The 24,170-nt window shown below is 41.4% G+C and overlaps 1 protein-coding gene across 19 annotated transcripts in view; it reads left to right on the top strand.

Annotated features, from left to right (window-relative positions):
- LOC110985841 (uncharacterized) overlaps positions 1-24,170 on the top strand; it is a 184,939-nt gene that overhangs the window by 94,635 nt on the left and 66,134 nt on the right. For 14 of the 19 annotated variants that reach the window (XM_087134457.1, XM_087134460.1, XM_087134472.1 and 11 more), the window contains 33 exons: positions 285-543; positions 1,135-1,348; positions 2,383-2,525; positions 2,625-2,797; positions 4,669-4,764; positions 5,483-5,584; positions 6,714-6,932; positions 7,560-7,801; positions 8,361-8,574; positions 8,707-8,839; positions 8,961-9,126; positions 9,541-9,671; positions 9,815-9,881; positions 10,425-10,657; positions 11,083-11,226; positions 11,615-11,702; positions 12,288-12,490; positions 12,847-12,990; positions 13,130-13,223; positions 13,495-13,703; positions 13,844-13,987; positions 14,598-14,691; positions 16,185-16,372; positions 17,040-17,183; positions 17,486-17,576; positions 17,894-18,071; positions 18,487-18,670; positions 19,181-19,306; positions 19,651-20,901; positions 22,282-22,424; positions 22,708-22,873; positions 23,249-23,377; positions 23,899-24,087. In XM_087134457.1, coding sequence (XP_086990583.1) covers positions 285-543; positions 1,135-1,348; positions 2,383-2,525; positions 2,625-2,797; positions 4,669-4,764; positions 5,483-5,584; positions 6,714-6,932; positions 7,560-7,801; positions 8,361-8,574; positions 8,707-8,839; positions 8,961-9,126; positions 9,541-9,671; positions 9,815-9,881; positions 10,425-10,657; positions 11,083-11,226; positions 11,615-11,702; positions 12,288-12,490; positions 12,847-12,990; positions 13,130-13,223; positions 13,495-13,703; positions 13,844-13,987; positions 14,598-14,691; positions 16,185-16,372; positions 17,040-17,183; positions 17,486-17,576; positions 17,894-18,071; positions 18,487-18,670; positions 19,181-19,306; positions 19,651-20,901; positions 22,282-22,424; positions 22,708-22,873; positions 23,249-23,377; positions 23,899-24,087 — 6,301 coding nt within the window. Of the gene's footprint in view, positions 1-284; positions 544-1,134; positions 1,349-2,382; positions 2,526-2,624; positions 2,798-3,574; positions 3,695-4,668; positions 4,765-5,482; positions 5,585-6,713; positions 6,933-7,559; positions 7,802-8,360; positions 8,575-8,706; positions 8,840-8,960; positions 9,127-9,540; positions 9,672-9,814; positions 9,882-10,424; positions 10,658-11,082; positions 11,227-11,614; positions 11,703-12,287; positions 12,491-12,846; positions 12,991-13,129; positions 13,224-13,494; positions 13,704-13,843; positions 13,988-14,597; positions 14,692-16,184; positions 16,373-17,039; positions 17,184-17,485; positions 17,577-17,893; positions 18,072-18,486; positions 18,671-19,180; positions 19,307-19,650; positions 20,902-22,281; positions 22,425-22,707; positions 22,874-23,248; positions 23,378-23,898; positions 24,088-24,170 lie in introns of all 19 variants that reach the window. The other 5 variants (XM_087134473.1, XM_087134464.1, XM_087134458.1 and 2 more) reach the window with 5 other exon arrangements.

Genomic DNA, 24,170 nt, shown 5'->3' with positions numbered 1-24,170 from the left:
ACCAGCAGTCACCATGGAAGAGTCGCTAAACCCTAAGACATTTCTGGAGTCTTCAAAACCACTTGGATGGTTTGAAGGATAATTAGGATTGGAAAATGTAGAGCACAACCACTACCATATTACTTGATGCCTCTTGGAAACAGAGAACGTGCCTTTGGGTTCTTGAACAATGGAGGAGTCAGGAAAGTCCCTTGGAAAAATTCATCGGGAGTCCAGGAGAAAACCTATTCCATTTCGGAACTTGTTTTGTTTTATGTCATAATTTTGTGTTGTTTTGTTGACAGCCCCTTTCTGATGTCCACACCAAAGAAGGGCAATCCACCACATTGTCCTGCACCCTCAAGGGCCAGCCCCAACCGACCATTGCCTGGTACCGTGAGGGATCCAAGATTGAGCCAAGCCTGGACTTTGAGATGGGTTACAGCAATGGTGTAGCCACCCTGACCATACCTGAGGTCTTCATGGATGACGCGGGGAAGTTCACCTGCACCGCTACCAACCCAGCTGGTAGCAGATCAACCTCCTGCCAACTGAGAGTAACAGGTGAGCCCATGAATAGTCCTTACTTATTTTGTTATAAAAATGTATTCTGAAAGCAGCCTTTTTAAAGGCAGCTAATGTATATCATCTACAGTGAGTCCGAACAATTAATTTTTCTTGCAGTTTTACTTTGTTGCATTTTTGTAGTGTGTGATTCACTGAGACTGAAAGAATAATTCATCAGTTTGGAAACATTTGTTGGACTCTCAGCCTACACCTTAAACAAGGGGGAGAAACCCCTGTCTTGAAACTCAGTAAGGTTGATCACTATACAAACATGCATACTTTTTTCTGCTTCTGTTCGGATTTACTAAAACTGAATATTCGAATAATCAATGGCATTGAAGGTTGAATATTTGAATAGCCAGTGGTTCAAATTGTTCAGTCTCACTCCTGGGATGGGTTAATTGGATTTAGAAATGACAAAATGCTACATAAGGACACATTCTGGCTGATTATTAAGACCTTTGAAGTTTGATAATGCTTCACAAAACCATTTCAAAGAGCCAAACCTTGTAATTCCTTCATAAATGTGTCATAATTATTTAAAGTGTGGAACCTTTTTATTTGAACTGGATAACCCTTTTTCCTCAGGATCTGGGAAACCCCAGACCAATGCCCTAAACAGCGTCCCTTCAGCTGACAGCAAGACGCCCTCTGCTGGCGACGTCAAGCCGGAGTTTGTCAAAGAGATGCAGCCGATGCGTTTCAACGAGGGCATGACTTGCCGCTTTGACTGCACTGTCAAAGGGAAACCCTTTCCGGAGATCACTTGGTTGAGGAACGGTGCCCCCATCGCAGGGTATAGGTAGGTCAAGAAACAGCATTCAGGATTGTTTCATATTATGGGTTTTGCCCTTACTCAACGTGCATACTTGTATTTATAAACACTGTATACTCTTGGACAAGTACTGAGTATAGGTTGGGTGAGGACAAAACCGGTAAAATAAAGTTAACATCTCCTCAACGCAGAGTACATCTTGAAAAAAGATTGTTTCAGTCTGTCTATCGAGCTTCAAGTTTAAAAATTCATGATCTGTCTACAAACTTATTATTACTTTTCTTGGTTTCTTGTCATGTTTTTTCCAGTCAGTGTGTTTGTGGCAAATCAAACCTCTTAAACATTCATGTGTATAAAATTCTTCCCAACTCGCAAAGAATGAAACTAAAATTAAACTAGTAATTTGATTAAATACGAAAGCTCTTTCTCTTCAGTTCTGAAATAAAATAACTCAAACCATTGTTTTATATCTTAATGTATGTCCACAATATGAACTGAAATTAAATTTATCATGCACCAATATATTAGGAAATGCCTTTGTAAATGATACAATGCTCGATTTCGAAACACCCAACTAGTTAGCAAATAAGATTCCCTTTTGTTTATGTCAGCAGTTTAACATTTGGTACAAATTTGAATGAGAGGTAGACCTGATATACAGTATCGTGGTGATAGATTAAGATGTATAGATAGGCTTAACCTTCTTGAACCAGGACTTCGCTGCTTGCAGTAGCTAGAGGCTACAGATTAGCTTCTGCTCCAAGTTACTCTCTTAGCAGTCACTATTCAATAAAAGAATGCTTCGATCCTCATTTTGAAAAAGGGTACCAAAAGTTTAGCATTGTTTACAGTATTATCTTCAAGAAAATTTGGAGTTTAAATGATTTGTAGACTTCTGGCAAAAAGAGCTGAAAACTTTGGCATCATCAATTTGGAGGCCGCTGATTTGTTTGCTGAATTCTTGTGTGGATCAGGCAAAATTTGTAATAGAGTTGCTTGAGGCCACTGATAATTGTTTCATTAAGGGCTTAGTGATTATGTCATCGATCGTCTTTGTGTAGGTTCATCCCAAGACAAGACATCAAGACGGGCTTTGTCTCCTTGGAGATCACCATGATGTTGGATGATGACATCGGAGAGTACACCTGCATTGCCAAGAACGGTGCAGGGGAGGCAGTCTGCAAAGCTTTGCTCATGACTGAAGGTAAAACTCAACCAAAGAGCTAAGTTTACGGGAAAAAAAGCTGAAACACTAAAATGATTGACTGATCGCTGACTTAATTGTTGTTTACGTTCTCGGCAGCCAATTACAACCGATGGGCACGTCAGAAGTATGAGGAGCAAGTCCGTTCCCGGCCTCAAGACCAAGAGTACTACGCAGATTATCAGGAGGGCCCCTTGTCACCCAGCAGGGCTACTCTCCATGGGGGCAGTGTTGACCAGGAGGGCAATGTCTACCATGATGTCGATCAGGAGGTAAACAACTATCAATAATCTCTATTGTTTTTTTGGTTTAAGATTAAAACTTAACAAAGGTGCATGTTGGTATTTTCTGCTGTTGAATCTGTGGAGATGGAATTGTTGCTGCTGCTTGCATTGCATTCTTTCTGAAACATTTGGCAGAATAAGTGTGTTTGAATTTCTTCCACATCATTTGTTGCATCTTTGATTTTTTTCCGTTGGCAAAAGTTGCAGCATTATGAGATTTTTCCATGCAGTTTAAATAAGCTGCCTCTCTCAGAAACATTTCCTACGTGGTTAAAGCGTTTATGCTGTAAAAAAATTGTAGGTTGAGCTCGCCAGCAACTTTTGCAGAAAACTGCTTAGTGATCATTATTTAAATGGGAGAAAGTGTGAGTGAAAGAGGTTATTGATTTTAATAAGCATTTTTGTTCTCTACCTGGCATGAACTACGTCCGCTCTGGAGTTGGCAATTTATTGTGAAACTCACTTGAAACTCACTTGAAACTCTGGGCCACCGTAGCATTGATAAGAAAGAAAAGTAGTTTGTATTGTTGAAAGCTGATGCCAATTTGTAACAAAGCATTGTGACTGCCCCCGCAATTGGTACTAAATTTGATCCTGTCTTCCCTTGCTGATCAGTGCCTTGGACAGCTCCCCCCAACCCTCTTTATTTTTTTCCCTCCTTGGTTCTCAGTACTCCTGAAACCAAGATTCTCCAACACTCACCATGGAGTGCATGGTTTTTATTTCCTTTCTCCTCGTTCCAACCGCATTTTTTCACCCAACTAGGGTTACAAAATTTCCCCGTTTGAGAAGCGTCTTTTGCAGGAGGTAGCTTACAGGGAGAGGTCCCTCCCAAAACCTGCGGGTGAGGCGGGCGGCGGCCAGAAAAGTATACAGTCGGCTGAGGTATACTGTTGCTATGACAACCATTTGTTGCTATTTCAACACCCTGTTGCCATGCCAGTCATCTGTTGCATGAGTTAGATCATTAGCTGGCATGTCAATCTGACAATCATCGGATACTGTATGTTGTCATCTAATATCCAATTGTATTGCACAATTAGTTTCTTTATTTAGGAAAGGTAGAGCTCACCCTTTTGTGACTATTCATTTGTCACTTGTCACTTCATTTTGTTTTCTGTAGGTGTACAGCAACAGCCAGTTTGCTTTTGCCTCAAAAAAGCAGACTTGAAAAACATTTGCTTTGTTCTTTGTTTCTTAGTTCATGCTAACATTAATTTTTTTTGAGTGTTAAAGATGTGAGTTTACAATTTGAGGTGAAGATTATGTACAGTGTGAGAGTGAACAAATACTCTGTTTTGTCAGAAAAGATTTATTTGTATTTGTGGAAGCTGTTTCTATCTGATTCATCTTTTGTGTTTTTTGCAGTGCTGTATATATATCAAATATAGCATATGTTTGTCTCCGTGAAATTTACTGTTCATTCAACTTCATGCCATTATAAACATAGTCATTCTGTTTCAGGTGCGGAGAGTGCTGTTCATGTTGCAATTTGAAGTGAATCAATACTCCAGACACTTTTTTGTATTTTAACTCGTAGTAGATGTTTCCAGTTCTCTGTATGGAATGTAATATAGTGGGCCACATGGGAGGCTAATTTGAGTGAAGTCAATATCGTCACGACTATATACGAGTACAAAACCTTCAGGTTGGATGAAGGTTTCAGGGCTGTTTATTTTCAATTCTAGAGTTTTTTCTCAAGACTGATTTCTTTTCTTCGGGGCATTTTTCATTGGAGTTACTAAACCATGTCTGCAGTGCTTTCTGTGCTGTCAGTCTTTGCTTTCATTCTTAAGGTTGACATTATTACTTCATAATTTATGATGTAATTCATCATAATGCGCCATTTTACATCGCAGGGATTCAAACCATCACCCTTTGAAAAACGCTTAATGAGGGAGGTCCAGTTGAGAGAACAATCGGCTGATCCATCCCCGCCTTGCCCCGGCGAGCAGGTAGACACTCATCACCATTTAGCATGGTGTGCTTCTTCCCCCCCCCATTTCCCCACTGTTTCCCCACCCTATAAGTAGCATATGCACTTAAGGATGCGGGCATTCTGTAAGACAGGCTGTGTTATTGTCATGTTCTTGGAAAAAACTCATTGAGTACAAGAACAATGAAATGTGTTTCTAACATTGGAGCTTCCAGCATTTAGTGTGAAAAGAGACATGCAGGTTGTTGAGAATGTGGAAAATGTTCATGTTTAGGTTTCCATTCTGCCACACTCTTTTACAGGAAAATAAAATAATATAAGAAAAAAATATTTGCTGAACTACAGAGATGTAGTTTGAAATTTCTCCCCCCGATGTGTGTCATGCATGCCAAACAGTTGCCAGTAAATATTTTATTGTGCAGTTGTAGGGTGTGTTTTGTTATAATCCACTAAACATGAACCATGGCAAGGTCCATTTGAAGATCTTTGCTTGTGTTCTTAATATTTTTGAGATGGTGAAAAGAATGGTTACTGTAGCATTTTCCAAACCTCATTTTCCAAGTCACAAAGTTTATTGCATGGCCTTACCCTCCTGTGCTTTGCTCTAGTCCTTATATCATTCCTGGTAGGTGCCTCCTCCCTATTTCCTTCCAGCGCTGTTTGTGCATCAGTGAAACTTCTGTAGTTTTGATGAGTCAAAAAGGGATCAGTGGCTAACCAACTGTTCCTATCAACAGGTGTATAAAGTGTCACCGTTTGAAACTAGACTTCAGAAAGAGATAAACATGAGAGACCGTCGTCGGGCGTCGGCTGACTACCCAGACATGGCACCAGCGGGGGTCTGTTCAGATGTTCCTTTATTGGCATGGTGTGGCCTGTTGAGTTCTGAACTTGATGTCAAATACTGACATACTTATTGTTTGATTTTGAGAGCATATGCCAGTTCATTGTGGCTCTTTGGTGAGCCTTTATTTGAGGAGACTGCCTACAGCCAGAGAGAGAAAGATAAATCTTGTTTTGAAAAATTTTTGAAATGAACTTAACCAATTTAGGAAGTAAAAGAATTTGGACACTCAGTGTCATTAATCTGTAACATTGTTTTCATTATCGCATCATCAAGAATTGTGTCCTGTGTTGCATGGATGAAAGGATGTGTATTTAACTTTCAGTGTTTTAAAGATACATCGATTTAGTTCTTTGAAACTATTTTTTACGAACTGAGGTGTGAGTAATTACTATTTTGTTGAATGAAGTGTCTTGATGTAAGTCTGAGTGATTTGTTAGCATGAGTTTGCCAGGCATGTTGCTTCTACTGTGAATAGTAGGCAATGTAAGGAAAGACTTTTTTATTTTCCCCTTGTGTAATAGACCAGATGCCTTGCTACTCCATGAAGCAAGCATTCACTAACACTGCTGTCATTGAGATTATTAGTGTCATTTAGTGTGTATGTATTTCCATGTAGAGTTTAAAATTAAACGAAAGTCACAAGTCATTATTAGCTTATTGGAAATTTTAGGCAGAAAGTGAAAATAATGAACTTTGATTCCATTCAAAACTGTAACACTGAAAAAACATCATGCATTCTTGCTTCCAGCATCCATTTTCAAAGGCCAACCCATATTAATTGTTTTTTTAGGAAAATAAATTCATTGCAAGGGATTTAATCCAGAAAATGACAAAGATCTGTGTTCAACTATGCAATATACTGCATTTCTACAAGGTTTTCATGACCTTTGTGGCATCGCAAATTGCATTGTGAAGATCAGAGCCTTCATTTTAGGAGTTCTCTTGACCAGTAGTGCCATTGCTTCGAGAAATTCTTGTTGGAACAGATTAACATATTTTAGACACTTGAAAAGCTCAAATGCACTCACTTTTATGAATTGCAAACTCCCGCATACAAGTGCTGTTTAGGTCAGTTATTTCTTGTAGTCTGATTCCAAGGTGTTCTGGTCTCCTCTTCACAGCCTTTCAGTGTGCCGGCCTTCGAAGCCAAGCTGCTGCAGGACCCCAACTTGCCAGGCATGGTGACTGAGACCGAGACAGAGACCGAGCTATCAGGCATGGAGACAGATGCTGAGAGGTCTGGCGCCCCATGCTTTGTCAAGGAGTTGAGGAACTTCAAGGTTTTGGAAGGAAGCCCGTTCACCTTCAGCTGCAGGGTTGAAGGCTCCCCCAAACCAACCGTGAGTCATGAATATAAACTGTTTCTGAAAATGACCCAGGCCTTAGACAGTTTTGATGTGGTATAGTCTACCAGCAATTCAGTACACAAATGTACATCTGCTACATCCTTAACCCTAAACCTTGTCATGCAGCATTTTTGTACTCTAAGTTTTGAGAGCTAACCCCTAAATGTCCACAAATGATAATTTTGAATGGGTATTATTGTGAACGCCTTTCAGGCAAAACATTTTTATGGGGGAGGGTTAGTTGTGGTGTCTTCTAAAGTAACATTCTTTTGTGTGTATCTTCATGCCGGGGGTAAGTCTCCAATGGAACGACGTATATTAGTTCGTGCACATTGTGTCATTACCATTTGATTCAAATTCGGGGGAAGATTGAATAAAATTTCTGTTGCTGAAGTGAGAAACTACCATGGATTGCTTTTGGCAAATCTATATTTGTTTACGCTTTCATTGCTACACCCATCAATCAACACTTGTAGATTTCATAGTAAAGCATTCCGAGCCCTTATCACTACATTCCATGTAGCCATTACAAATGGAAAGACGGTATGAAGTCTTGTACAGCTTGGAATCTATCCAAGTTTATGCCAGTCGAAATGCATGCTTCTCTTTCTCTCCCAACAGATTCAGTGGTTCAAGAACGGCCAGCCAGTGGTTCGTTCCAACCGTGTGGACGTCAAATCCACCGAGGGCTTCTGCTCGCTCCGCATTGAGATGGTCCTCCCAGAAGACAAGGGCGCTTACACTGTCTTTGCAGCCAACCCCAAGGGGCGGGCGGTCAACACAGGGCGGCTGTATGTGGATCGTGTAGATGAGAATGACATGCCCCAACACATGAAGGGTGTGCTAGCTCACCGAGTCAGAGAGTAAGTCAACATGGATTATTCTCAATTCTTTGATTCACTTTAACCATTCCATTTTTTACCAATATTTGAGACTTTTATTGCTTGGTTTTTATGGATGTAACAGCAATGATAAAGACAGGAAAATTGTATTTTGCGTGTTCAGGTTATAATTGTATCAGGAGTGATGCTGTTCTAGTAGTGATGTGAACTTGGCTACAAATTTAAAATTGCCAGTTTTTGTACTAGGCTTCATGTCAGTTTTGGTACTTTATGAAATGACACGGACAATTTGAGTTGTCTGTACCGTAAATATATGTAGAAGATGATGATTGATTGATTTATCAAGTTGTCAACTAAAATTTCCATATCTTGTGGAATCTACTGTGAAGTTTTGGAGGATTTTGCATGATTAAGGAAAACAAATTCTAGCTTCTGTTAATTGGTGTTTGATGTCCCCTAGAAGTTAAACAGCAGAGAATGTGCCACTGGTTTCATGCAGTGGCAGATTTTGGAGGAATCAGGGAACCTAGCAAGGGTTAATGTACTTGTTAATGTGGAAGTTACCAATATCTGTTGCCAGGGAGACCCAAGAATACCACATCCCAGAGCGCGGTGCTCCGGACAGCGAGGTGAATGAGCGGCACTACAAACCCAGCATCAAGGAGATCCCCAGTGACTTGATAGTCAAGGAGGGTCAGATTGCTCGCTTCAACTGCCGGGTCAAGGGTAGACCACCTCCAGACCTAGTCTGGTACAGAAATGGCCAACGGGTCTACAGTGATCCTAACCACAGGGTATGTAGATTTGGCCATTGCCAGCATTAAATATGCATTTTTATGAACAAATATTGAAGCACATTTTTAAGGAGCTGTTACCTGACTTTAATATGCAAAGTATGTGTTAATTGAATCATCATTCCCTTGCAGATGTTGGTCAATGAGGGCGGTGTGCACTCGCTTCTCATTACCCATGCCAAGCCGGAGGACAGTGGCCAGTATCGATGTGTGGCATCAAACAGAGCAGGGGAATCTGAGTTCACTGTCGGTCTCTCCGTTGAAGGTAAACTTTCTAAGGAAAAAAGCAATCAATTATAAATAATTGAAATGATTTAGAATGAATTATTTTTTTAATACGAAGAGATCTCTTCTTGTGTGTAAAATTTGGAATTTTGTTTCCACAGCCAAGCAGCATCTGGTCGCACCATCGTTCATCGACAGGATTGAGAATGAGACAGTGATGGAGGGTGAACCCATCACACTGAATTGTAAGGTCAGTGGAGCCCCTATGCCTCAGGTCAACTGGCAGAAAGATGGACATCACATCACCAGGGGCTCCAACAGATACAGGTCAGTGGGCATGCAGTCTTGACGTTCTGTTTTACCAAACATGGCACCTTACATCGCTGCACATAGTTGCAGAGTACATCTCCAACTGTGCCATATATTTCCGTGGTAATCTTTGAGGTTGTACATGTGATAAAGTATACCTTTTGTCTTGGTATAACATGTCATAGTTGCTTGTATTGTTTGAGATATTTTCTGTGCCTTGGAAGAACTTCACACAGTGCTCAGTGAACAAATTCCTATCCCCTTGAAAATCAGTCCTGAACCGGTACTGTTCTATCTCAATTGTCATGTACTTGGCAGCTTCAGAATGGCTTTTTTCTTTCTTATTCAAATGCTTCTTAGACAAAAGCTAACCAATACAACTGCCTACAGAATCAATAGCATTTCTGTATGTATCTCATGGTATATTCACAGAATTGAGATGCTGCAAGGAGTATGCAGTTTCTCCATTGACAAGACAAGTCGTGAAGACAGCGGATGGTACACATGCACAGCATTCAACTCTGCTGGCCGTGTCTCCTGCAGGTGTAAAGTCCAAGTCACATGTAAGTAAATCCATGACGAGTAGTTGACCCTCTGCTCCATATTTATCCACTGGCATAAGTCCCCTAAGTGTTACCATCCCTAAAATCTAATGAAAAAGAGAATACAAATCTCATTAGTTTGTCATGTTGTGCTTCTGTTGTAGATCAACCACCTATTGGACGGGTTCCTGGGACAGCGCCACCCTTGGTGAAAAAGAAGGCTCCAACACAGTATGGGAATTTTTCACATTGTTATATTGCTCTCTCACCATTGTGCTGTTAAAAATAATTCAGTGGACCGCTTAAGCTGAATTGTGGCTAAACTCAGCTAAGGGAAAAATCAGATTCTTTGTTCACTTCTTGGGCAGTTAAATAGATTAAAAGAATTAACCCTGCAAAACTTTGTGCAATTGTTGGCCTGTATCTCACAAACCTTACTCAAACTCATGTTCCATTGGTAATTTCTTGGAAATTCAAAAATGCTGAATTGATTACTGTTGTCTTATGTCAAGGTTATGTTGATCGGTTCATGTTGTTCCCTATCATTTGTTCATGCAGTTTCATTGCTTTTCAAAATGCTACCCTTCTGTTCATTTCTAAGTTTTCTTTTTAGGTACATGCATATTCTTTCATTTGTTACCATTGTGCTTTATTTCTATATCAATATATGTATCTCGATCTTAATTATGAAAGCATGAAAATAAGTATCATTCACCAATATTTCAATTTCTAAAGAAATAACTATAAATTTTCTACTAATTTTACCATTTCCAGGCAAAGCAGACCACCTGCAGAACCTCGCTCCTCAGGGTCCATCTTCACTCGACCAGATCAGTTTTCGGATGATGAAGCGTTCCCCAAGACGCCTGAACCTCGCTTCACCATCCCCCTCAACGACGTGCACAAGAAGGAGGGTGAGAACGCTCGCTTTGCCTGCCGACTTGAGCCAGCTAACGATGAGACCATGAGGGTGGAATGGCTGAAGAACGGCATGCCACTCTTTGCTGGTAAGATGAAGCTGGAGAATACCAAATGCAGCTAGTCATATTTAAAAAGTCACATATTGGATAGCTTGACTTTGTTTCCTGCTTATAACGTGAAGTAAGATATTTCAGTTAACAATTTTCTCATGTAGGTTGCTGCTACGTGTTTAGTATGTTTCACATGTTCATTTCAGGTTGGTGTATCAAAATACTTGTATTTAGTTGAGTATGGCAAACTGTTGGTGTCACAAAGTCTACATAAAAGATACGGAAAAAGGAGATGGTAATGAGCCAATGGAATGAAGTCATTTTTCACGATTCAAAGTCTTTCTCATCTGTTTTTTTTTTTTCAGCCTTCTCCCACATGTCTATTTTTGCATGTCACTCTCAGTTTCTACCTGTTCTCGGTTTGTTAAGCAGACATTGTCTCTCGTGCTCGCTCTATTCAGGCTCTAGGATCAAGACAAGCTGCGAGTTTGGCCTCTGTCATTTGGAGATTCAAGGCATCTACCCAGAGGATGCTGGGATCATCACTTGCCGAGCTGCCAATGCTAGTGGACACACTGAGACCTCCGGAAGGCTCTCGTGTCAAAGTAAGCCAATGACTTTGTCGTAACACGTTGACTTAACTAGGAAAATGGCCATTTGGGGTTATGACTCACATAACAAATACATTGGTCTCTTCAGCTGACCAGGTTATTATTTTGCATTCATTAAATACCAACTGCCTTGGAAATGAATACCAGCTTAGAAACAGGTGACTTTGCATTGTATTCTCTTATGCAGAGAACAGTAATTTTTTTCTCCATAAAGGTGCCTAGCCATGTTACATTTAGGAAGATCCAAATCTATTTCAGTATTGTAAGACATTTAAATCTCCCAAGTATCTCTAGTGTGTGTGATGCTATATAAATAAAAATCAAGTTTACTCATTGTTTATACTTCCTTTGTGTTATATATATTTGTGTTATATATCTGCAGCCAAGGGGTCAGTCATTTCTGACAGTCAGCTGCCTGCAGATATGCAAGGAATACAAAAGACTCTCAAGTATGAGGAGTACCTCCGGGGGTAAGTGACAAGGATCTCTTGAGGCTTTAGTCCCACATCCTGCTTAAGTCAATGCTTTATTTTCATCTTGAATAGAGGTACTAATCTAAGATGTTGATTAAGTGCAACTCTTTTGTAACCTGGTATTCTTAAAATGATTGGTAGGTTGCAGACTGGCAGAGCACTGAAACACCTGCATCGATATTCATGCACCAGAAAGGAATAATGTTGGAGAGTCATCAATTTTATTAATATCTTGCATTCTGAAACAGCTTCTTTTTGGAGGGTTGATTAATTCCTACCTTGAATTATAATTCCAATGAAGAACAAAATTGGAAATTTGGAGAATGACAGTGTGTGAAACTGGCAAAGTATGCCAAATGTGCTAATATCCCGAAGGTCATTGGTATGGCACTCTGCACACTTAAGTATTGAGTCCTCTTCTCTAGTTTAGTACCATTGGGCATGTTTTAACATTTTAGGTTTCTGTGTATGATTGCTTCAAGGTACATTTTAATCTTTTGTATTTATCGGAAAAGTCGCACATAATTATACTTGAGACTCATTCTTAGCTTAATCCCCTTGGTTAAAATTTGTATCTTGAAGATCTGACGATGGCCTGGCCAGGGAAAAACCTCTTGCTCAGTCATACGATGAAGAGCGGGCCCCTCCGCCCAACTTTGTCATCTCCCCACGAGACGTCAAGAAGCATGAGGGGAAAGACGCTCGCTTTGCCTGCAAGATTGAGCCGACCGGCGATGGTACCATGCAAGTTGAATGGCTGCGGAACGGAAGGCCACTGTTCACCAGTAAGACTGTCATTTCTGTTCACAAAGGCGATGCAAACTCTGAACCTTTTGACTGGTATCTTGTATTCAAGCTTCAAAACCTGTAGAGTGGGAGGAGCCTACAAAAGCAGACCTGGCCCATCGTGGGATACATCACGCATCCAGTTGGAAGACCTTTCACAAGACCAGTCATAAGTAAAAGGGTTAACAGTGGCATAGGTCACATTTATCTGAGTAGCTTAAGACGTGGCTTGTGACTTGATGACTTTCACTGATTTGTGATTGACGCATCTTTATCCCTACCTCTACTCTCAAGACAACCAGTTTATTCCTTAAAACTGTATTGTAATGTACACATTGATATAAATTGTTTGCAGGCTCAAGAATCAAAACAACCTTTGAGTTTGGAATCGCCAGCCTGGACATCAAGGGTGTGTATGCTGAAGATGCTGGGGTCATCACTTGCTGTGCTTCCAACGAGAGCGGAAAGAACGAAGTCTCTTGCAAGCTCATTGTCCACTGTAAGTTACTTCTGAATATCTGCTTTACTCTTACCTTTTTGGTCATCGTGCTCACATGTTGTGCGTTTGGTGTTCATGTAGTAGTCACATGATACTTTGATGCATATTCATCACTAAGTAGAATCTAATTGGTTTACAGCCAAAGACAGCCTGATCATGGAAAGCCAACTTCCAGACAGCATGAGACAGGGTATTGAGAAGACTCTGGAATATGACCGATCCATCAGTGATGAGTAAGTAGGATGTTAAGAAGCCAAGTATCTATCTTAAAACACAGGGTTGCCATTCTCAAGAAAACATAGTGTGTCCAGTGATTACACAAAAAGACAGTTTTGATCAGTAAAAAAAAATCACATCGCTCTTAATTCCCTGAAACTGGTTGTATGGGAAAACAGTGGAAATTTTATGACAATCTGAGGAGCGCAAAAACAGTTTCTGAGTTTAATGTGGGTTGTGTTGTGATAATGCTGACATGAAACTGTGTTGCATTATTGCATTGTCCAGTGGTATTGTGAAGGAGGGCCAGCCATCCAGACCAGACACAGGTGTCTATCACGAGGCAGGCAGGGCACCAGCCCCACGCATCTTGGTCCCTGTCAGCAGCCTGCAGAGATCCGAAGGACAAAGTGCTCACTTTGCTTGCCGGATTGAACCTGCTAACAATGCCACTACCAAGGTGGAATGGTCCAAAGACGGCCAACCACTTGTCACTGGTAAGAGCAAACCTTTGCCATCGCAATCCTCATTACCACCAATCTACTAATTTTTTTACTTCAAAAGAGTGGAATTTCAAAAAGTACTTGGGAATGTTTCTGAAGGTTTTCTCAAGCTGATTTTTATTTTTTTTTAACAGGCTCTCGTATCAAGAGTGTGTTTGAGTTTGGAATTGCTAGCTTGAACTTCAAAGATGTCACGGCAGAAGACTCGGGAACAATTACTTGCACTGTCACCAATGAAAGCGGAACGGCAGAATCCTCTGCAAAACTGGTTTGCCGAGGTAAGCTTTTCAAATTTGAGAGAATTTGGGGTTCGACCAGACATTTCAGATTTCCACTGGTTATCGATAACACTGGAGAGGTATATCTGAGTAAAGGTTTTCATTGAATATTTTGGGTCCATCAGTTGGCTTTGAAATGGCCTGTCTTTATGGCTGTTGTTGATCTCAGCTCTGCTTTGTTAACCACTTACTGCCTAGTGCTTTTAAAAATGCAGTGCACACATACGGGAGATTTTCAAGACTTTGAGTTTTCAAATTTCTTTTAAAAATTCATCATTTCATTTAATGGACGTTTACACCCACACGAATGACTGTTTGGTGGCTACTCTAAGCTGATAGGTAGTCTTCATTGACTCCTGAGTATTTCTGCCAGGCTTGCCACCCTGTAAAGAGAGCCCATGGTGCTCGAAACAGGGTTCCTCGGCAGCAAGTGGTTAAAGTTAATTTTCTTATCCACTCGTAGTCAACCGTTATGTATGACCACAAAGTTTTTGTCTTGAAATTTTCAAATGTCCATTTTTTCAATAAGTGAAATATTCTGATGAAAGTTTCACATTTGTCTGTTATTTTGTCAGTGCACTGATGATTACAATAAATACATTTTTTCCAGCTCAAGGAAGCTTAATCACCAAGAGCCAACTTCCTGAGGAGATGCGGGCCGGCATTGAGAAGACTCTGGAACAAGAGAGATCTCTCAGTGAAGAGTAAGTCCTCGTTGTGAAAACCTATGTCTTCAAACACCTTTCTTTTACCCTGTTGATGGGATTTGGCTCAGTACATTTTTTTACAATTAGAGTAGCCACCAGAGAGTCATTTGTGTGGGTGTAAACATCTACTAAATGAAGTTATGAATTTTTAAAGAATTTTGAAAGCAGAAAAAAAAGAAAAGTCTCCAGCCCAGCAGAATCAACATGGATAAATGGACCCGGCAGGAAGTGGTTAACAGATAAGACATTTGAATTGTAAACCCCTCCACATCCCTCAGTGACCACTGGGGAGTTTGGGCAGCTTTTTAGCAGGATTTAGAAATGACCCATTAGTTTCCTGCACTCTGGAGGATTTTTGGAGGATTAAAGAAATTTGCTAACAATGCCAATGGAGTTAGGGCCTTAACCACTACCAGCCGGGGACTCCGGGATCGGAGCCGTATGGTTTATATGTGTGGCCGGGGTCTCCGAACTCGGACAAAGGAAACAGGGCCCTGTAACAAAAGATCGTACTCCGAACAAAAGACCAGGCTGCTGGGCATGACCGGCATTTTTCGCTCTCAAAAGTGGTGATAATCCAGCGTTATTTAGAAACCGTATACCAGGGTTTGGGGTATTTAGAGCAAGCGGATTACCACCGGGGACAAAAGCTCTCCACCACCGCAGCGATGAGCCACACAGCACCGCTGCATGCTAATCTGGTCCCTATTGAAAAGAGGTCAGCAGTGCACTGAGCCAGGTTCGTGAACAAAAGACAGCTGTATAACACCGCACAATCTGGGCTCTGTTTACAAGGCTGCAGGCCTGGTTGAAATATTCGGGCGTCAATAAAGGTCAGCTGTCAACTTAGAGTAGTGCCTGAAGATTACTTCGTGCGGCTATAAACGACTGTTAAATGGAATGATGAATTGTTGAAGGATTTTGAAAACGGAAAAAATGATAGTCATGCCGGCCCAGCATCCTCAACGTTGAAAAATGCCCCGGTCCGAAGTGGTTAAAGTATTGTTTAATATCTGTGAAAGCACACCATTAGTTTTTTATTCTAACCCTCATGGGTACTTGGCCAGAAACCACGCCAGACATATCAGTCTGCATCATTTGTCCAAGTGGCTTGCCTGCAGAGTTTTACAAGAGTCAACAGATCAACTCTCCCCAAGGTCAAACAGTCTGGGAGTCTGTGGTTGCCAGTCGCCACAAGATCCAGCAGTGGCATCGTTCAATGGGACTTGCTCCCATCGTCTCAACATGGCCAGTGTGTTCATCTGCTGTTGATTGCCCAGTGAATCAAAGTGCAGCAGACTTTTCTACCTGATACACTGTGCTGCATCTGGCAGGGTTAGGGTTAAGGGTTAAAGTGGGGAAACTAACACTGCAAGGAGCACTGCAAAGAAAAAGAAGACAGAAGGAAGTTGCGAAGGCAGATTCCGATTTTGGTGAATCTTTATGGGGGGTTATATTATAATCACTTTCCCCGCTTTGTTTACGAGCAGCAGTGGTCACTTCCAGCCAGCAAGGATTTACACCGAGCCCAAAGCACCCCCTCCCAAGTTTGTCGTCCCCTTGAACAGCGTCACAAAGAAGGAGGGAGAGACGGCTCACTTTGCTTGCAAACTGGAACCAGCGAGTGATAGCACCATGAAGGTGGAGTGGTTGCAGAACAACCGACCAGTCATCACTGGTGAGACTTCCTTTAAACTCTCCCTCTCCCCTGATACTGAAGCACTTCAAATTCAGCTTGAACTCAATTCCATTAAACTCAGAAGCTGAAGGCTCCCTTGTATCTCACAGTATCCGCCTTGAGCAGAAGCACCCTCTCGTTGGTTGAGAGAGCCACTGGATAGTAGGAAGTGTTCATTTTGTTGGTAGCGTTGCGACTCAGATGCGTGCATTTTTATAGTTGTTTTGTGAACCAGTGAAGGGTAGTTCCCAACAAGGAGCCTCTGTTGCTAGGAAAATTGTGCCCTCTCTTGGCCTTGCTCACAGCAGATTACACAAATGGAAAAAATTTTCAGAATCTTTTTAAAGGGTTATGTGTTCATAAAAATGGGATATTTTTCATCAGATCAGCTGATTCTCTTGTTCCATACATCCGACATATTCCAATCCACATTGAAAACATTTTTAATACCAAAATGTGTGAAACTTTGAATTTTGTCATATGTTTAACTGGCTTGTTTCATTCCACGTAAATTGAAGTTTTTTCATGGAAGGATATTGGCAAACACAGTGAGGGTGTTTTAGGTAAATGCAAAACTGATGCATGTATGGGATTACGTCATCAAGTCCCCTCTCGTCTGTATAGGGCCTAGATTGCAAACGATTTTTGGTTTGTCTTGGGTTTTCAGGATCAAGGATCAAAACAAAGCATGAATTCGGCCTGTGCTCATTAAACATGAAGGGTATCTACCCTGAGGACTCCGGAACTATAGTGTGTGTTGCTCAGAATGAGAGCGGAAGAGCTGAAACAAGTGGACAGCTTGTCTGCAGAGGTAAGTGGAACTGGCTTGGGGACAGTTACTGTAGTGCGTACAGGTTGTTGATTAAGGTGTTGACTTTGTGAGAAACAACACTGAAGCATTCAATGAAACCATCAATGTATTTCTACTAGCTTTGTCTGTCATGTACATCCTGGCTGCTCTAACTCCAAGGGGTCGTCATGTCCCACTTTTGAAGCAAAAATGTATTTATAGTTTACTGCATTGTTACATTTTTGAAGCTTTGTTGTCAAAGTGCTGTGTTAGTAAGGGTCAGGGAAAACAATTGATGGTGTTTTTATGAATTGACTTAATAGCCCAGCAAGCTCTGATTCTTGACACCCAACTGCCTGAGGAGATGCGAGGAATTGAGAAGACACTGGAATACGAGGAGTACCTCAAGACAGAGTAAGTTGACAAGTAACTGGGTAATGAAAAAACACAGGGATTGAGAAACTTTGAGGCTTACTAAAACCATCAGCATGATGCTTTTGTTGTCTGGGGTCTTCGTTTCATACTTCTTGATGTAAGGATGCACTTGTTCAACATGGGTTGTGCTCCATTTGGTGACAGTTTGAAGATGGCATTCCCTGAGATGCAGTGGGCTTTACTTTGAAAAGGAAAGTTCAAGAAAGGTAGGAAGAATCGCATTTCATGTCAATCCCAAATTCCTAAGGCTTGAATAACCAGTATTCCGTAACCCTTATGATCTTGTCATCTTTCAGGGGTAGGCAGCACACTGGTGGGATGGAGCAAGTTGATGCCCCATCCCCACCTCAGTTTGTCACCCTCCCAGAACCCTGTGAGGTCATAGAGGGTGAACCGGCCCGGTTCACAGTCAGGCTCACCGGCAATCCGGTGCCAAGGGTCATCTGGTACAAGGATAACATCATGCAAGCAGATGTGAGTTCTTTATATTCTGTCATTTTTGTCCCTCTGATAATGTTCGAGGGGTATGTTTTAATAAAGTTTATAAATTGACAGATATCTTTAAGGAAGTTTCAAGCCTGTCTTCAGTAAAAACTGCTTTTTAATATCAAGGACAGAAAAGTTAAATTTTTTTGCGTTCTTGCATCTGATGCTCAGTGTGATGGAGAAGAATATAATACTTGATTCATCAAAATATTTCCGGATTTGTTGAATGCCTGTCAGGGGAACTTGAAGAGGCATACTGTTTCTGTTTTCTGTTTTCTAATTTCTGTAAGTTGAAAGTAACAAGTCGGTTTTTGTGTAGAAAGCTTATGGTTTTCCAAGTGCTTCTTTGATGAAAGGACGTAGGGAGATAAACTGACCAGTGAAGTGTACTATTTGAATGCAGGGTTCCCGTATGAAGATCTGGTTTGATGGCCTGCATTACCTGGACATCCCAAAGACCAGGCCAACAGACAGCGGCATCTACAAGGTGGTAGGCAGGAACAAGTTTGGCATGATCTCCCACGAGACCCGACTCCATGTCTTCAGGAAGACGGACCAAGGGGTACAGCTCAAACGCACCGGCATGGGTAAGAGGCAGAGATGAAATGAAAACAACACCGTTGAACCGTTTCTTAATGTTGGATGGACAAACATTTTAAGTGCATTTCTCTAGTCCTTAAATTTCACCATTTCTTTCTAGCAATGGTCTTTGTCAGCTGTATACTAGGAACAATTTTAAAAATCAAAACCACATAATGCACTTAAAATGTTTATGTGCTAAGTACTCAAATTGTTATAAACTTAATCGTTTTGTTAAAACTACATACTGGTATTCATGTTGAGGCAAATATTCTTAGTAGCTCATGGTGAACAGGCAACTGGACTTAGGCATCATGATGTGATAAGAATGGTTTTTGCATCTGACAGATTCCTAGTATGTGATGTGTCCTGCATAAACGTAGCTAATGCCTGATAAATGATCTTGCATGAAATTCCCTGCTATAACACCAGATCGCAAGACCATGCGCCCTCCTTAGATTTGTCCGTATCCCTGCTGACATGCAGCCTTTTTTTGTCTGCTATGTTCCTATATGAAGAGTTCAAATCTGGCGTAGTGGTGAAACCAGAACTAAAACATGAAGAGATGTCTCCCGAACTTCAGCAAGCACTCCAAGCCAGAAAGGGACATAAGCCCGTATCAGTGATGCCTAAACAAGACAAAAGTAGGTCCTAATTCCCTTAAGATTGTGATTTCCTTACCAAAATATCATTTGAGGGGCAGAGACTTCGCTTCCACACTATTTACTGTTAGTCTTATCCTTTACAGTTAAAAACTGTTCCATCAGTTTCTGATCAAATCTTATTTTGTTGATGCCAGTTCACCTCTGAAACCCGTTTGTTGGTGCATGTACTGTAGTATGAATGGCAGGTTTTGCATTTTGGACCAATTTGTTATGCAATTGTTATAACATACCTGATAGTAACAAGTTCATTTTTTGCATGCCCCAGTTGTTGTTTATTCACTAATTATTTTGTTTTTTCGTAATACAATTTTTATTTTTGGTAGCCGAGGAACAGAAGCCCATGAGTGAGCTTGAGAAACGTTTTGCAAAAATGCATGAAGAAAACAAATCAAAAGAACCTCTCAAGCCTAAACCTAAAGCCCCCCCTCCAGTCGCCTCGAAACCATCCAAGCCAACTCCTGCTGCATCTATGGAATCTCCCATTGCAAAAGACCAGAAAGCTCGCATTCATACTGACAGGGCAGAAGTCTTCCTGATGAAGATCAAGCTTGTTGAAGATGTTGCCAAGCCTGAGCAAATTAATAAGGACCTTGCTGCTGCTCCATTGTCTTTTGACAGTACCTTGCCCTTCAGCTCAGAATCAGAAGATGAAAAGGAGGCTTTGGTTGATGAGGTTGTGAATACAGAGAAAGAGACAGGCCCTGAGCCAGTCAAATTGGAAGTTCTTGCTTACCAGCCACATCAGAAAAGCAGTTCAGAGATGTCAAGCAGTGATGAAATAGATCGTCAGTATGAAGCAAACATTACTTTCCACCCAGCAGAAACAGCCAAGGAGGGTTCATCAGGGTCCTCAAGTGATTCTGATTTAGACCATATCTATGAGAAAGCCGTGATACAGAAGGACGCACATGCAAAACCCATCCAGACAAAGATTGAAGATCTCTTCCTGCCATCTGACGAAGAGGAAGGTAAAGATGGTACCAGAGAGGGCAGTCCACCAGGTTCTTCCTCGGAAGCAGATTATTACGAAGAGCTTCACTCGGAACCAAAGAAGAAACGGTCACCCTCAGCAACTTCTTCAGATGGCTACCTGACACCAGAAGATGCCAAAGCTGAAAACAAAGATAATGGAGAATACCTGACCCCAGACTCTGCTAGAAAACATGGGAGGGAATATGGGCGATCTGAAGGATCCAGCTCATTAAGATCAAGTGATGAGGAAGAGGAGGAATCTGAGGATGAGCCAGAAGTCAGAGCCATCAATCGAGATCTGTCTCGTCGCTCGGGAAAACCCATGCCTCCAAAGATCATTGTCCCGCTTGATGACTTCACTTGTAAAGAGAGCAATGATGTCTTCTTCGAGGTGGAATTCGTCGCCTCACCGAAGCCAGAAGTGCAGTGGTACTTGGACGGTGCCCTCATTCACCATTCGGAAGAGTTTGAGGTTCTTGTCGACAACACCTGCAGCTCCTTGTTTATCCCTGAGGCTTTGCCCGATGACTCAGGGATGATCAAAGTGATGATTAAAAACAGCGAGGGAGAAGCCACTTGCTCTGCATGTCTAACTGTTGAAGGTAGTGTTTGTGATTTTGAGATTGTGATCAAAGGTGGCTCGATTCCTAACACAGATTGCTGTCATCGCACTAACATTCTTCTCATCTGTCAATAAAAAACCTCACTTCGCTGAATCTTACTTGGTCCCACAGCAAGCAAGCTGTTAGATCATGTCATGCTGATTGAACAGGGTAAAAGCATTTCTTCCCGTCAAAATATTATCATGGAGTCGGCCATCTGTTACTCAGGATAGATTTTGCTGGGCATTTAGAATGGAGTTCGGGTTAATAGTCCTAGTTTGGCCTGCTGAATTCACAGCTTTTAAGGTTTATGCACCGCCATCTTCTGTTTTTCTTCTACAAGCACTTGAAGGCATCTTCTCAGTGTAGTTCACAAAAACTTTTCCTTCATTGCTTTGCAGTTGGTGTTTGAATGCGTCATGGTTGGAGCTTGATCAGAAAATATCCATTTTCTTGCACTGGAACACAGTCATTTTTATAATAATTGAATGTTCACTCTGAAGAAAAGGACACACTTGTTTACTTCAGCAAGTGTGCACTCTTCCAATACTTTCTGAACCTCTTCTTGACTAACGAAATTCACCTTTTCCTGCAGAAACCAACAAAGTAGTTTTATTTCAGGGGTTTACATCACAGCATCCATCTCTGTCGCTTTCTTCTCCACATTACGGTGGCCTTTCCTTCCACTATGATCTTTTCTCTCCAACATTAACTCTTTTCTCTCACAGGGCGACTGTATTTGTAGTGCAGTAAAACATCAAAAATTAGCTAACAGTTTCCCTCAAACTTGTTTGCTCAGACAAACTTTGCGGTAATACTCATAAAGAACACTGATGACTCGATAGATTTTCCATGTTTTGCAAAGCACACTTCATGCCACATTTGTTCCAGCTTTATCATACTGTTACTCAAAGACAACAGTTGTAACTTCCCCCAGAATTTGGACCATATATCAGAAACATGCTGCACACAATGTAATTATTTTGGACCAACATATTTCTTCAAACCTAATATCTAATGGTACACCTGTTGTCTTATGGTTTCACACTTTTTGTCATTCATTTCCTGGGCATATTTGTCATGCACACGTGCAGACATGCTGAAGTTTTAAAAGCTGACTAGTTAACATGTGCCAACGTTAATCCGGCTTCAGGTTCATTAAGCTTTTAAGGAGTGTTTTTTCATTATTATTCCTTTTGAGATGGTGTTGAATTGTTTGTTTTTACCACTGTTAATTGAACAGATGAGAAAGCTTATCAAATAATAATTCTTTTAAATCAAGAGTAACAGTTAAAATCAAGTTGTTGGGTTAATGAATTCCTGTTTTTTTTTTTTTTTTACTGTTTTCATGGAACCATTTTTCCTTCCTCCGCCAACCAGAATCACACACAAGCAAGTCCACTCAGGGTCAGGCTCCTGAGTTTGTGATGCCGCCTCAGAAGACGGTGGTTCCAGCAGGGGAGCCAGCGAGGTTCACTGTCAGGGTCGCCGGTTCACCCAAACCGCGTGTGGAATGGTTCAAGGTTAGTCATCAACTAAAGACCCAGAAAACTTGTGAAACCACCTTGTTTCAGTGTTACAGTCAAGTCCATGACAAGTGCATCTCAAGTTATCCAGTCTTAATCCAAGTCACGAGCTATTCAACCAAATTGTGACAAAAGCATTCCTGTGTCATTCTTCACCCTGTGGAAGAACTTGTGAAGGTACTTCTGTTGGACTTGTTTCTGAAAACTCAGAACTCTGTGACATTTTGATTTTTATTTTTTTTAATGTCTGTTTGTTATCCTCTTGTTTTGCGAATTTCAGGCTGGCCAGAGGCTCTCCACCAATCCTCGCTTCAAGATGCTGCAAGATGAAGATGTCAATACGCTGCTTCTCCTTGAGGCCCGGCCTGAGGACTCGGGAATGTATCGCTGTGAAGTCATCAACTCAGCCGGCTCAGTCAGTCACACTGCTCATCTGATTGTAGAACGTGAGTCGAGAAACCCAATTGCAAAATATAATCCTACATTTGTACTGCAGCAGCTCTTTGATATAGGGGTTCAGGATTGTTCAGCTTGTCAAGATTTCGCAAAAGCTCCATTTTTCTTCAACACCAACCCTTCTTAATCCTTCAAAATTCACTACTGTTTGTTTGGAGGAATTTGGAGGAATGAAGAAGGTAGGATCCAACCAGTGAGTCTCTGGCACATTATAAAGAGCTGCATGTAATTGTGGCTTGGAAGTTGGACATGTTTCATTGGGTTCTTACACAGTAGCAGACTTTGGGTTGGAAGTGGACAGGATCTAAATACAAACACCTGTTATCTGTACATAACATAAAATATAATTGATATGTACCTTACAGGAGGTGAAGCACCTGGTCCTGGTATGCCAGGAGGGGGCGTAGCACCTGTTATCCAAACTCCCATCAGAGACATTGAGGTGGGAGAAGGAAGCCCAGTGGAGTTTGCTTGTCAAGTATCGGGAAATCCAGGTAATCATTTCAAGGTCTTCTGAATCTTCTAAAATCTTTGTTTCACAGATGGTGAAACAAGGTTTAACTCTTGTCAATTTCATGTGTGATTGGAACTTCAAGCTTGATCTTCCCTAAGCAAGTGGGGAACAGTCTTCATATTCACTGGGAGGGGTTTGCGGGCCCAAGACTGGCTTGTATTGTATCCACATGGTTGAGCTAACTGAGGTCTGCTCGTTGACCTAAAACATGCAAAGTTTATGCAATGTGACCAGTGGACTGACAACAGTTTGGTTTTGAGCTGCTACAAAAGATACCCGACTTTTCCTCTGCGCAGCTTCTCCTTTTGCTGTTTACTTCCCTTCTGTGACTTTTCAAATTGCCAAACACTCAAAATCCTTGTGGAGCTTGAGATTTTTTCATTTTTCTGCCATTCCAGTTGTGTGCTTGTGCATGTGTACTTGAAATTGCCGTTTAGCACAAATAATGAAGTTGTGTAGCTGCTTCTCCATGGTGCTGTTTTTTTCCCCTGTTTTCCACAGCTCCATCCATCTCTTGGTATCTCAACAATGCTCTTATCAAGCCTTCCCGCTACTTCCACATGATCTACGAAGATGGCGTGGCTCGCCTTCAGATCAACGAAGTCTTCCCAGAGGATGCCGGCGTTTATACCTGCGAGGCGACCAATTCGGCTGGCTCCGTAGCTTGCAGTGCTAGGCTGACAGTAGCAGGTGAGTCTTCAGGGGAAGACTTGTAGAAGGAAACATGAGCTCCTCTAAAATGTCTGGATCACAACTGATAAGTAATCGGGCCA

This window comes from Acanthaster planci, linkage group LG03 (assembly GCF_054643075.1).
Source record: "Acanthaster planci isolate LZ-2023a linkage group LG03, COTS_SCS, whole genome shotgun sequence".
Taxonomy (NCBI): Eukaryota; Metazoa; Echinodermata; class Asteroidea; order Valvatida; family Acanthasteridae; genus Acanthaster; species Acanthaster planci.
This window is presented reverse-complemented; position numbering and strand designations above follow the sequence as displayed.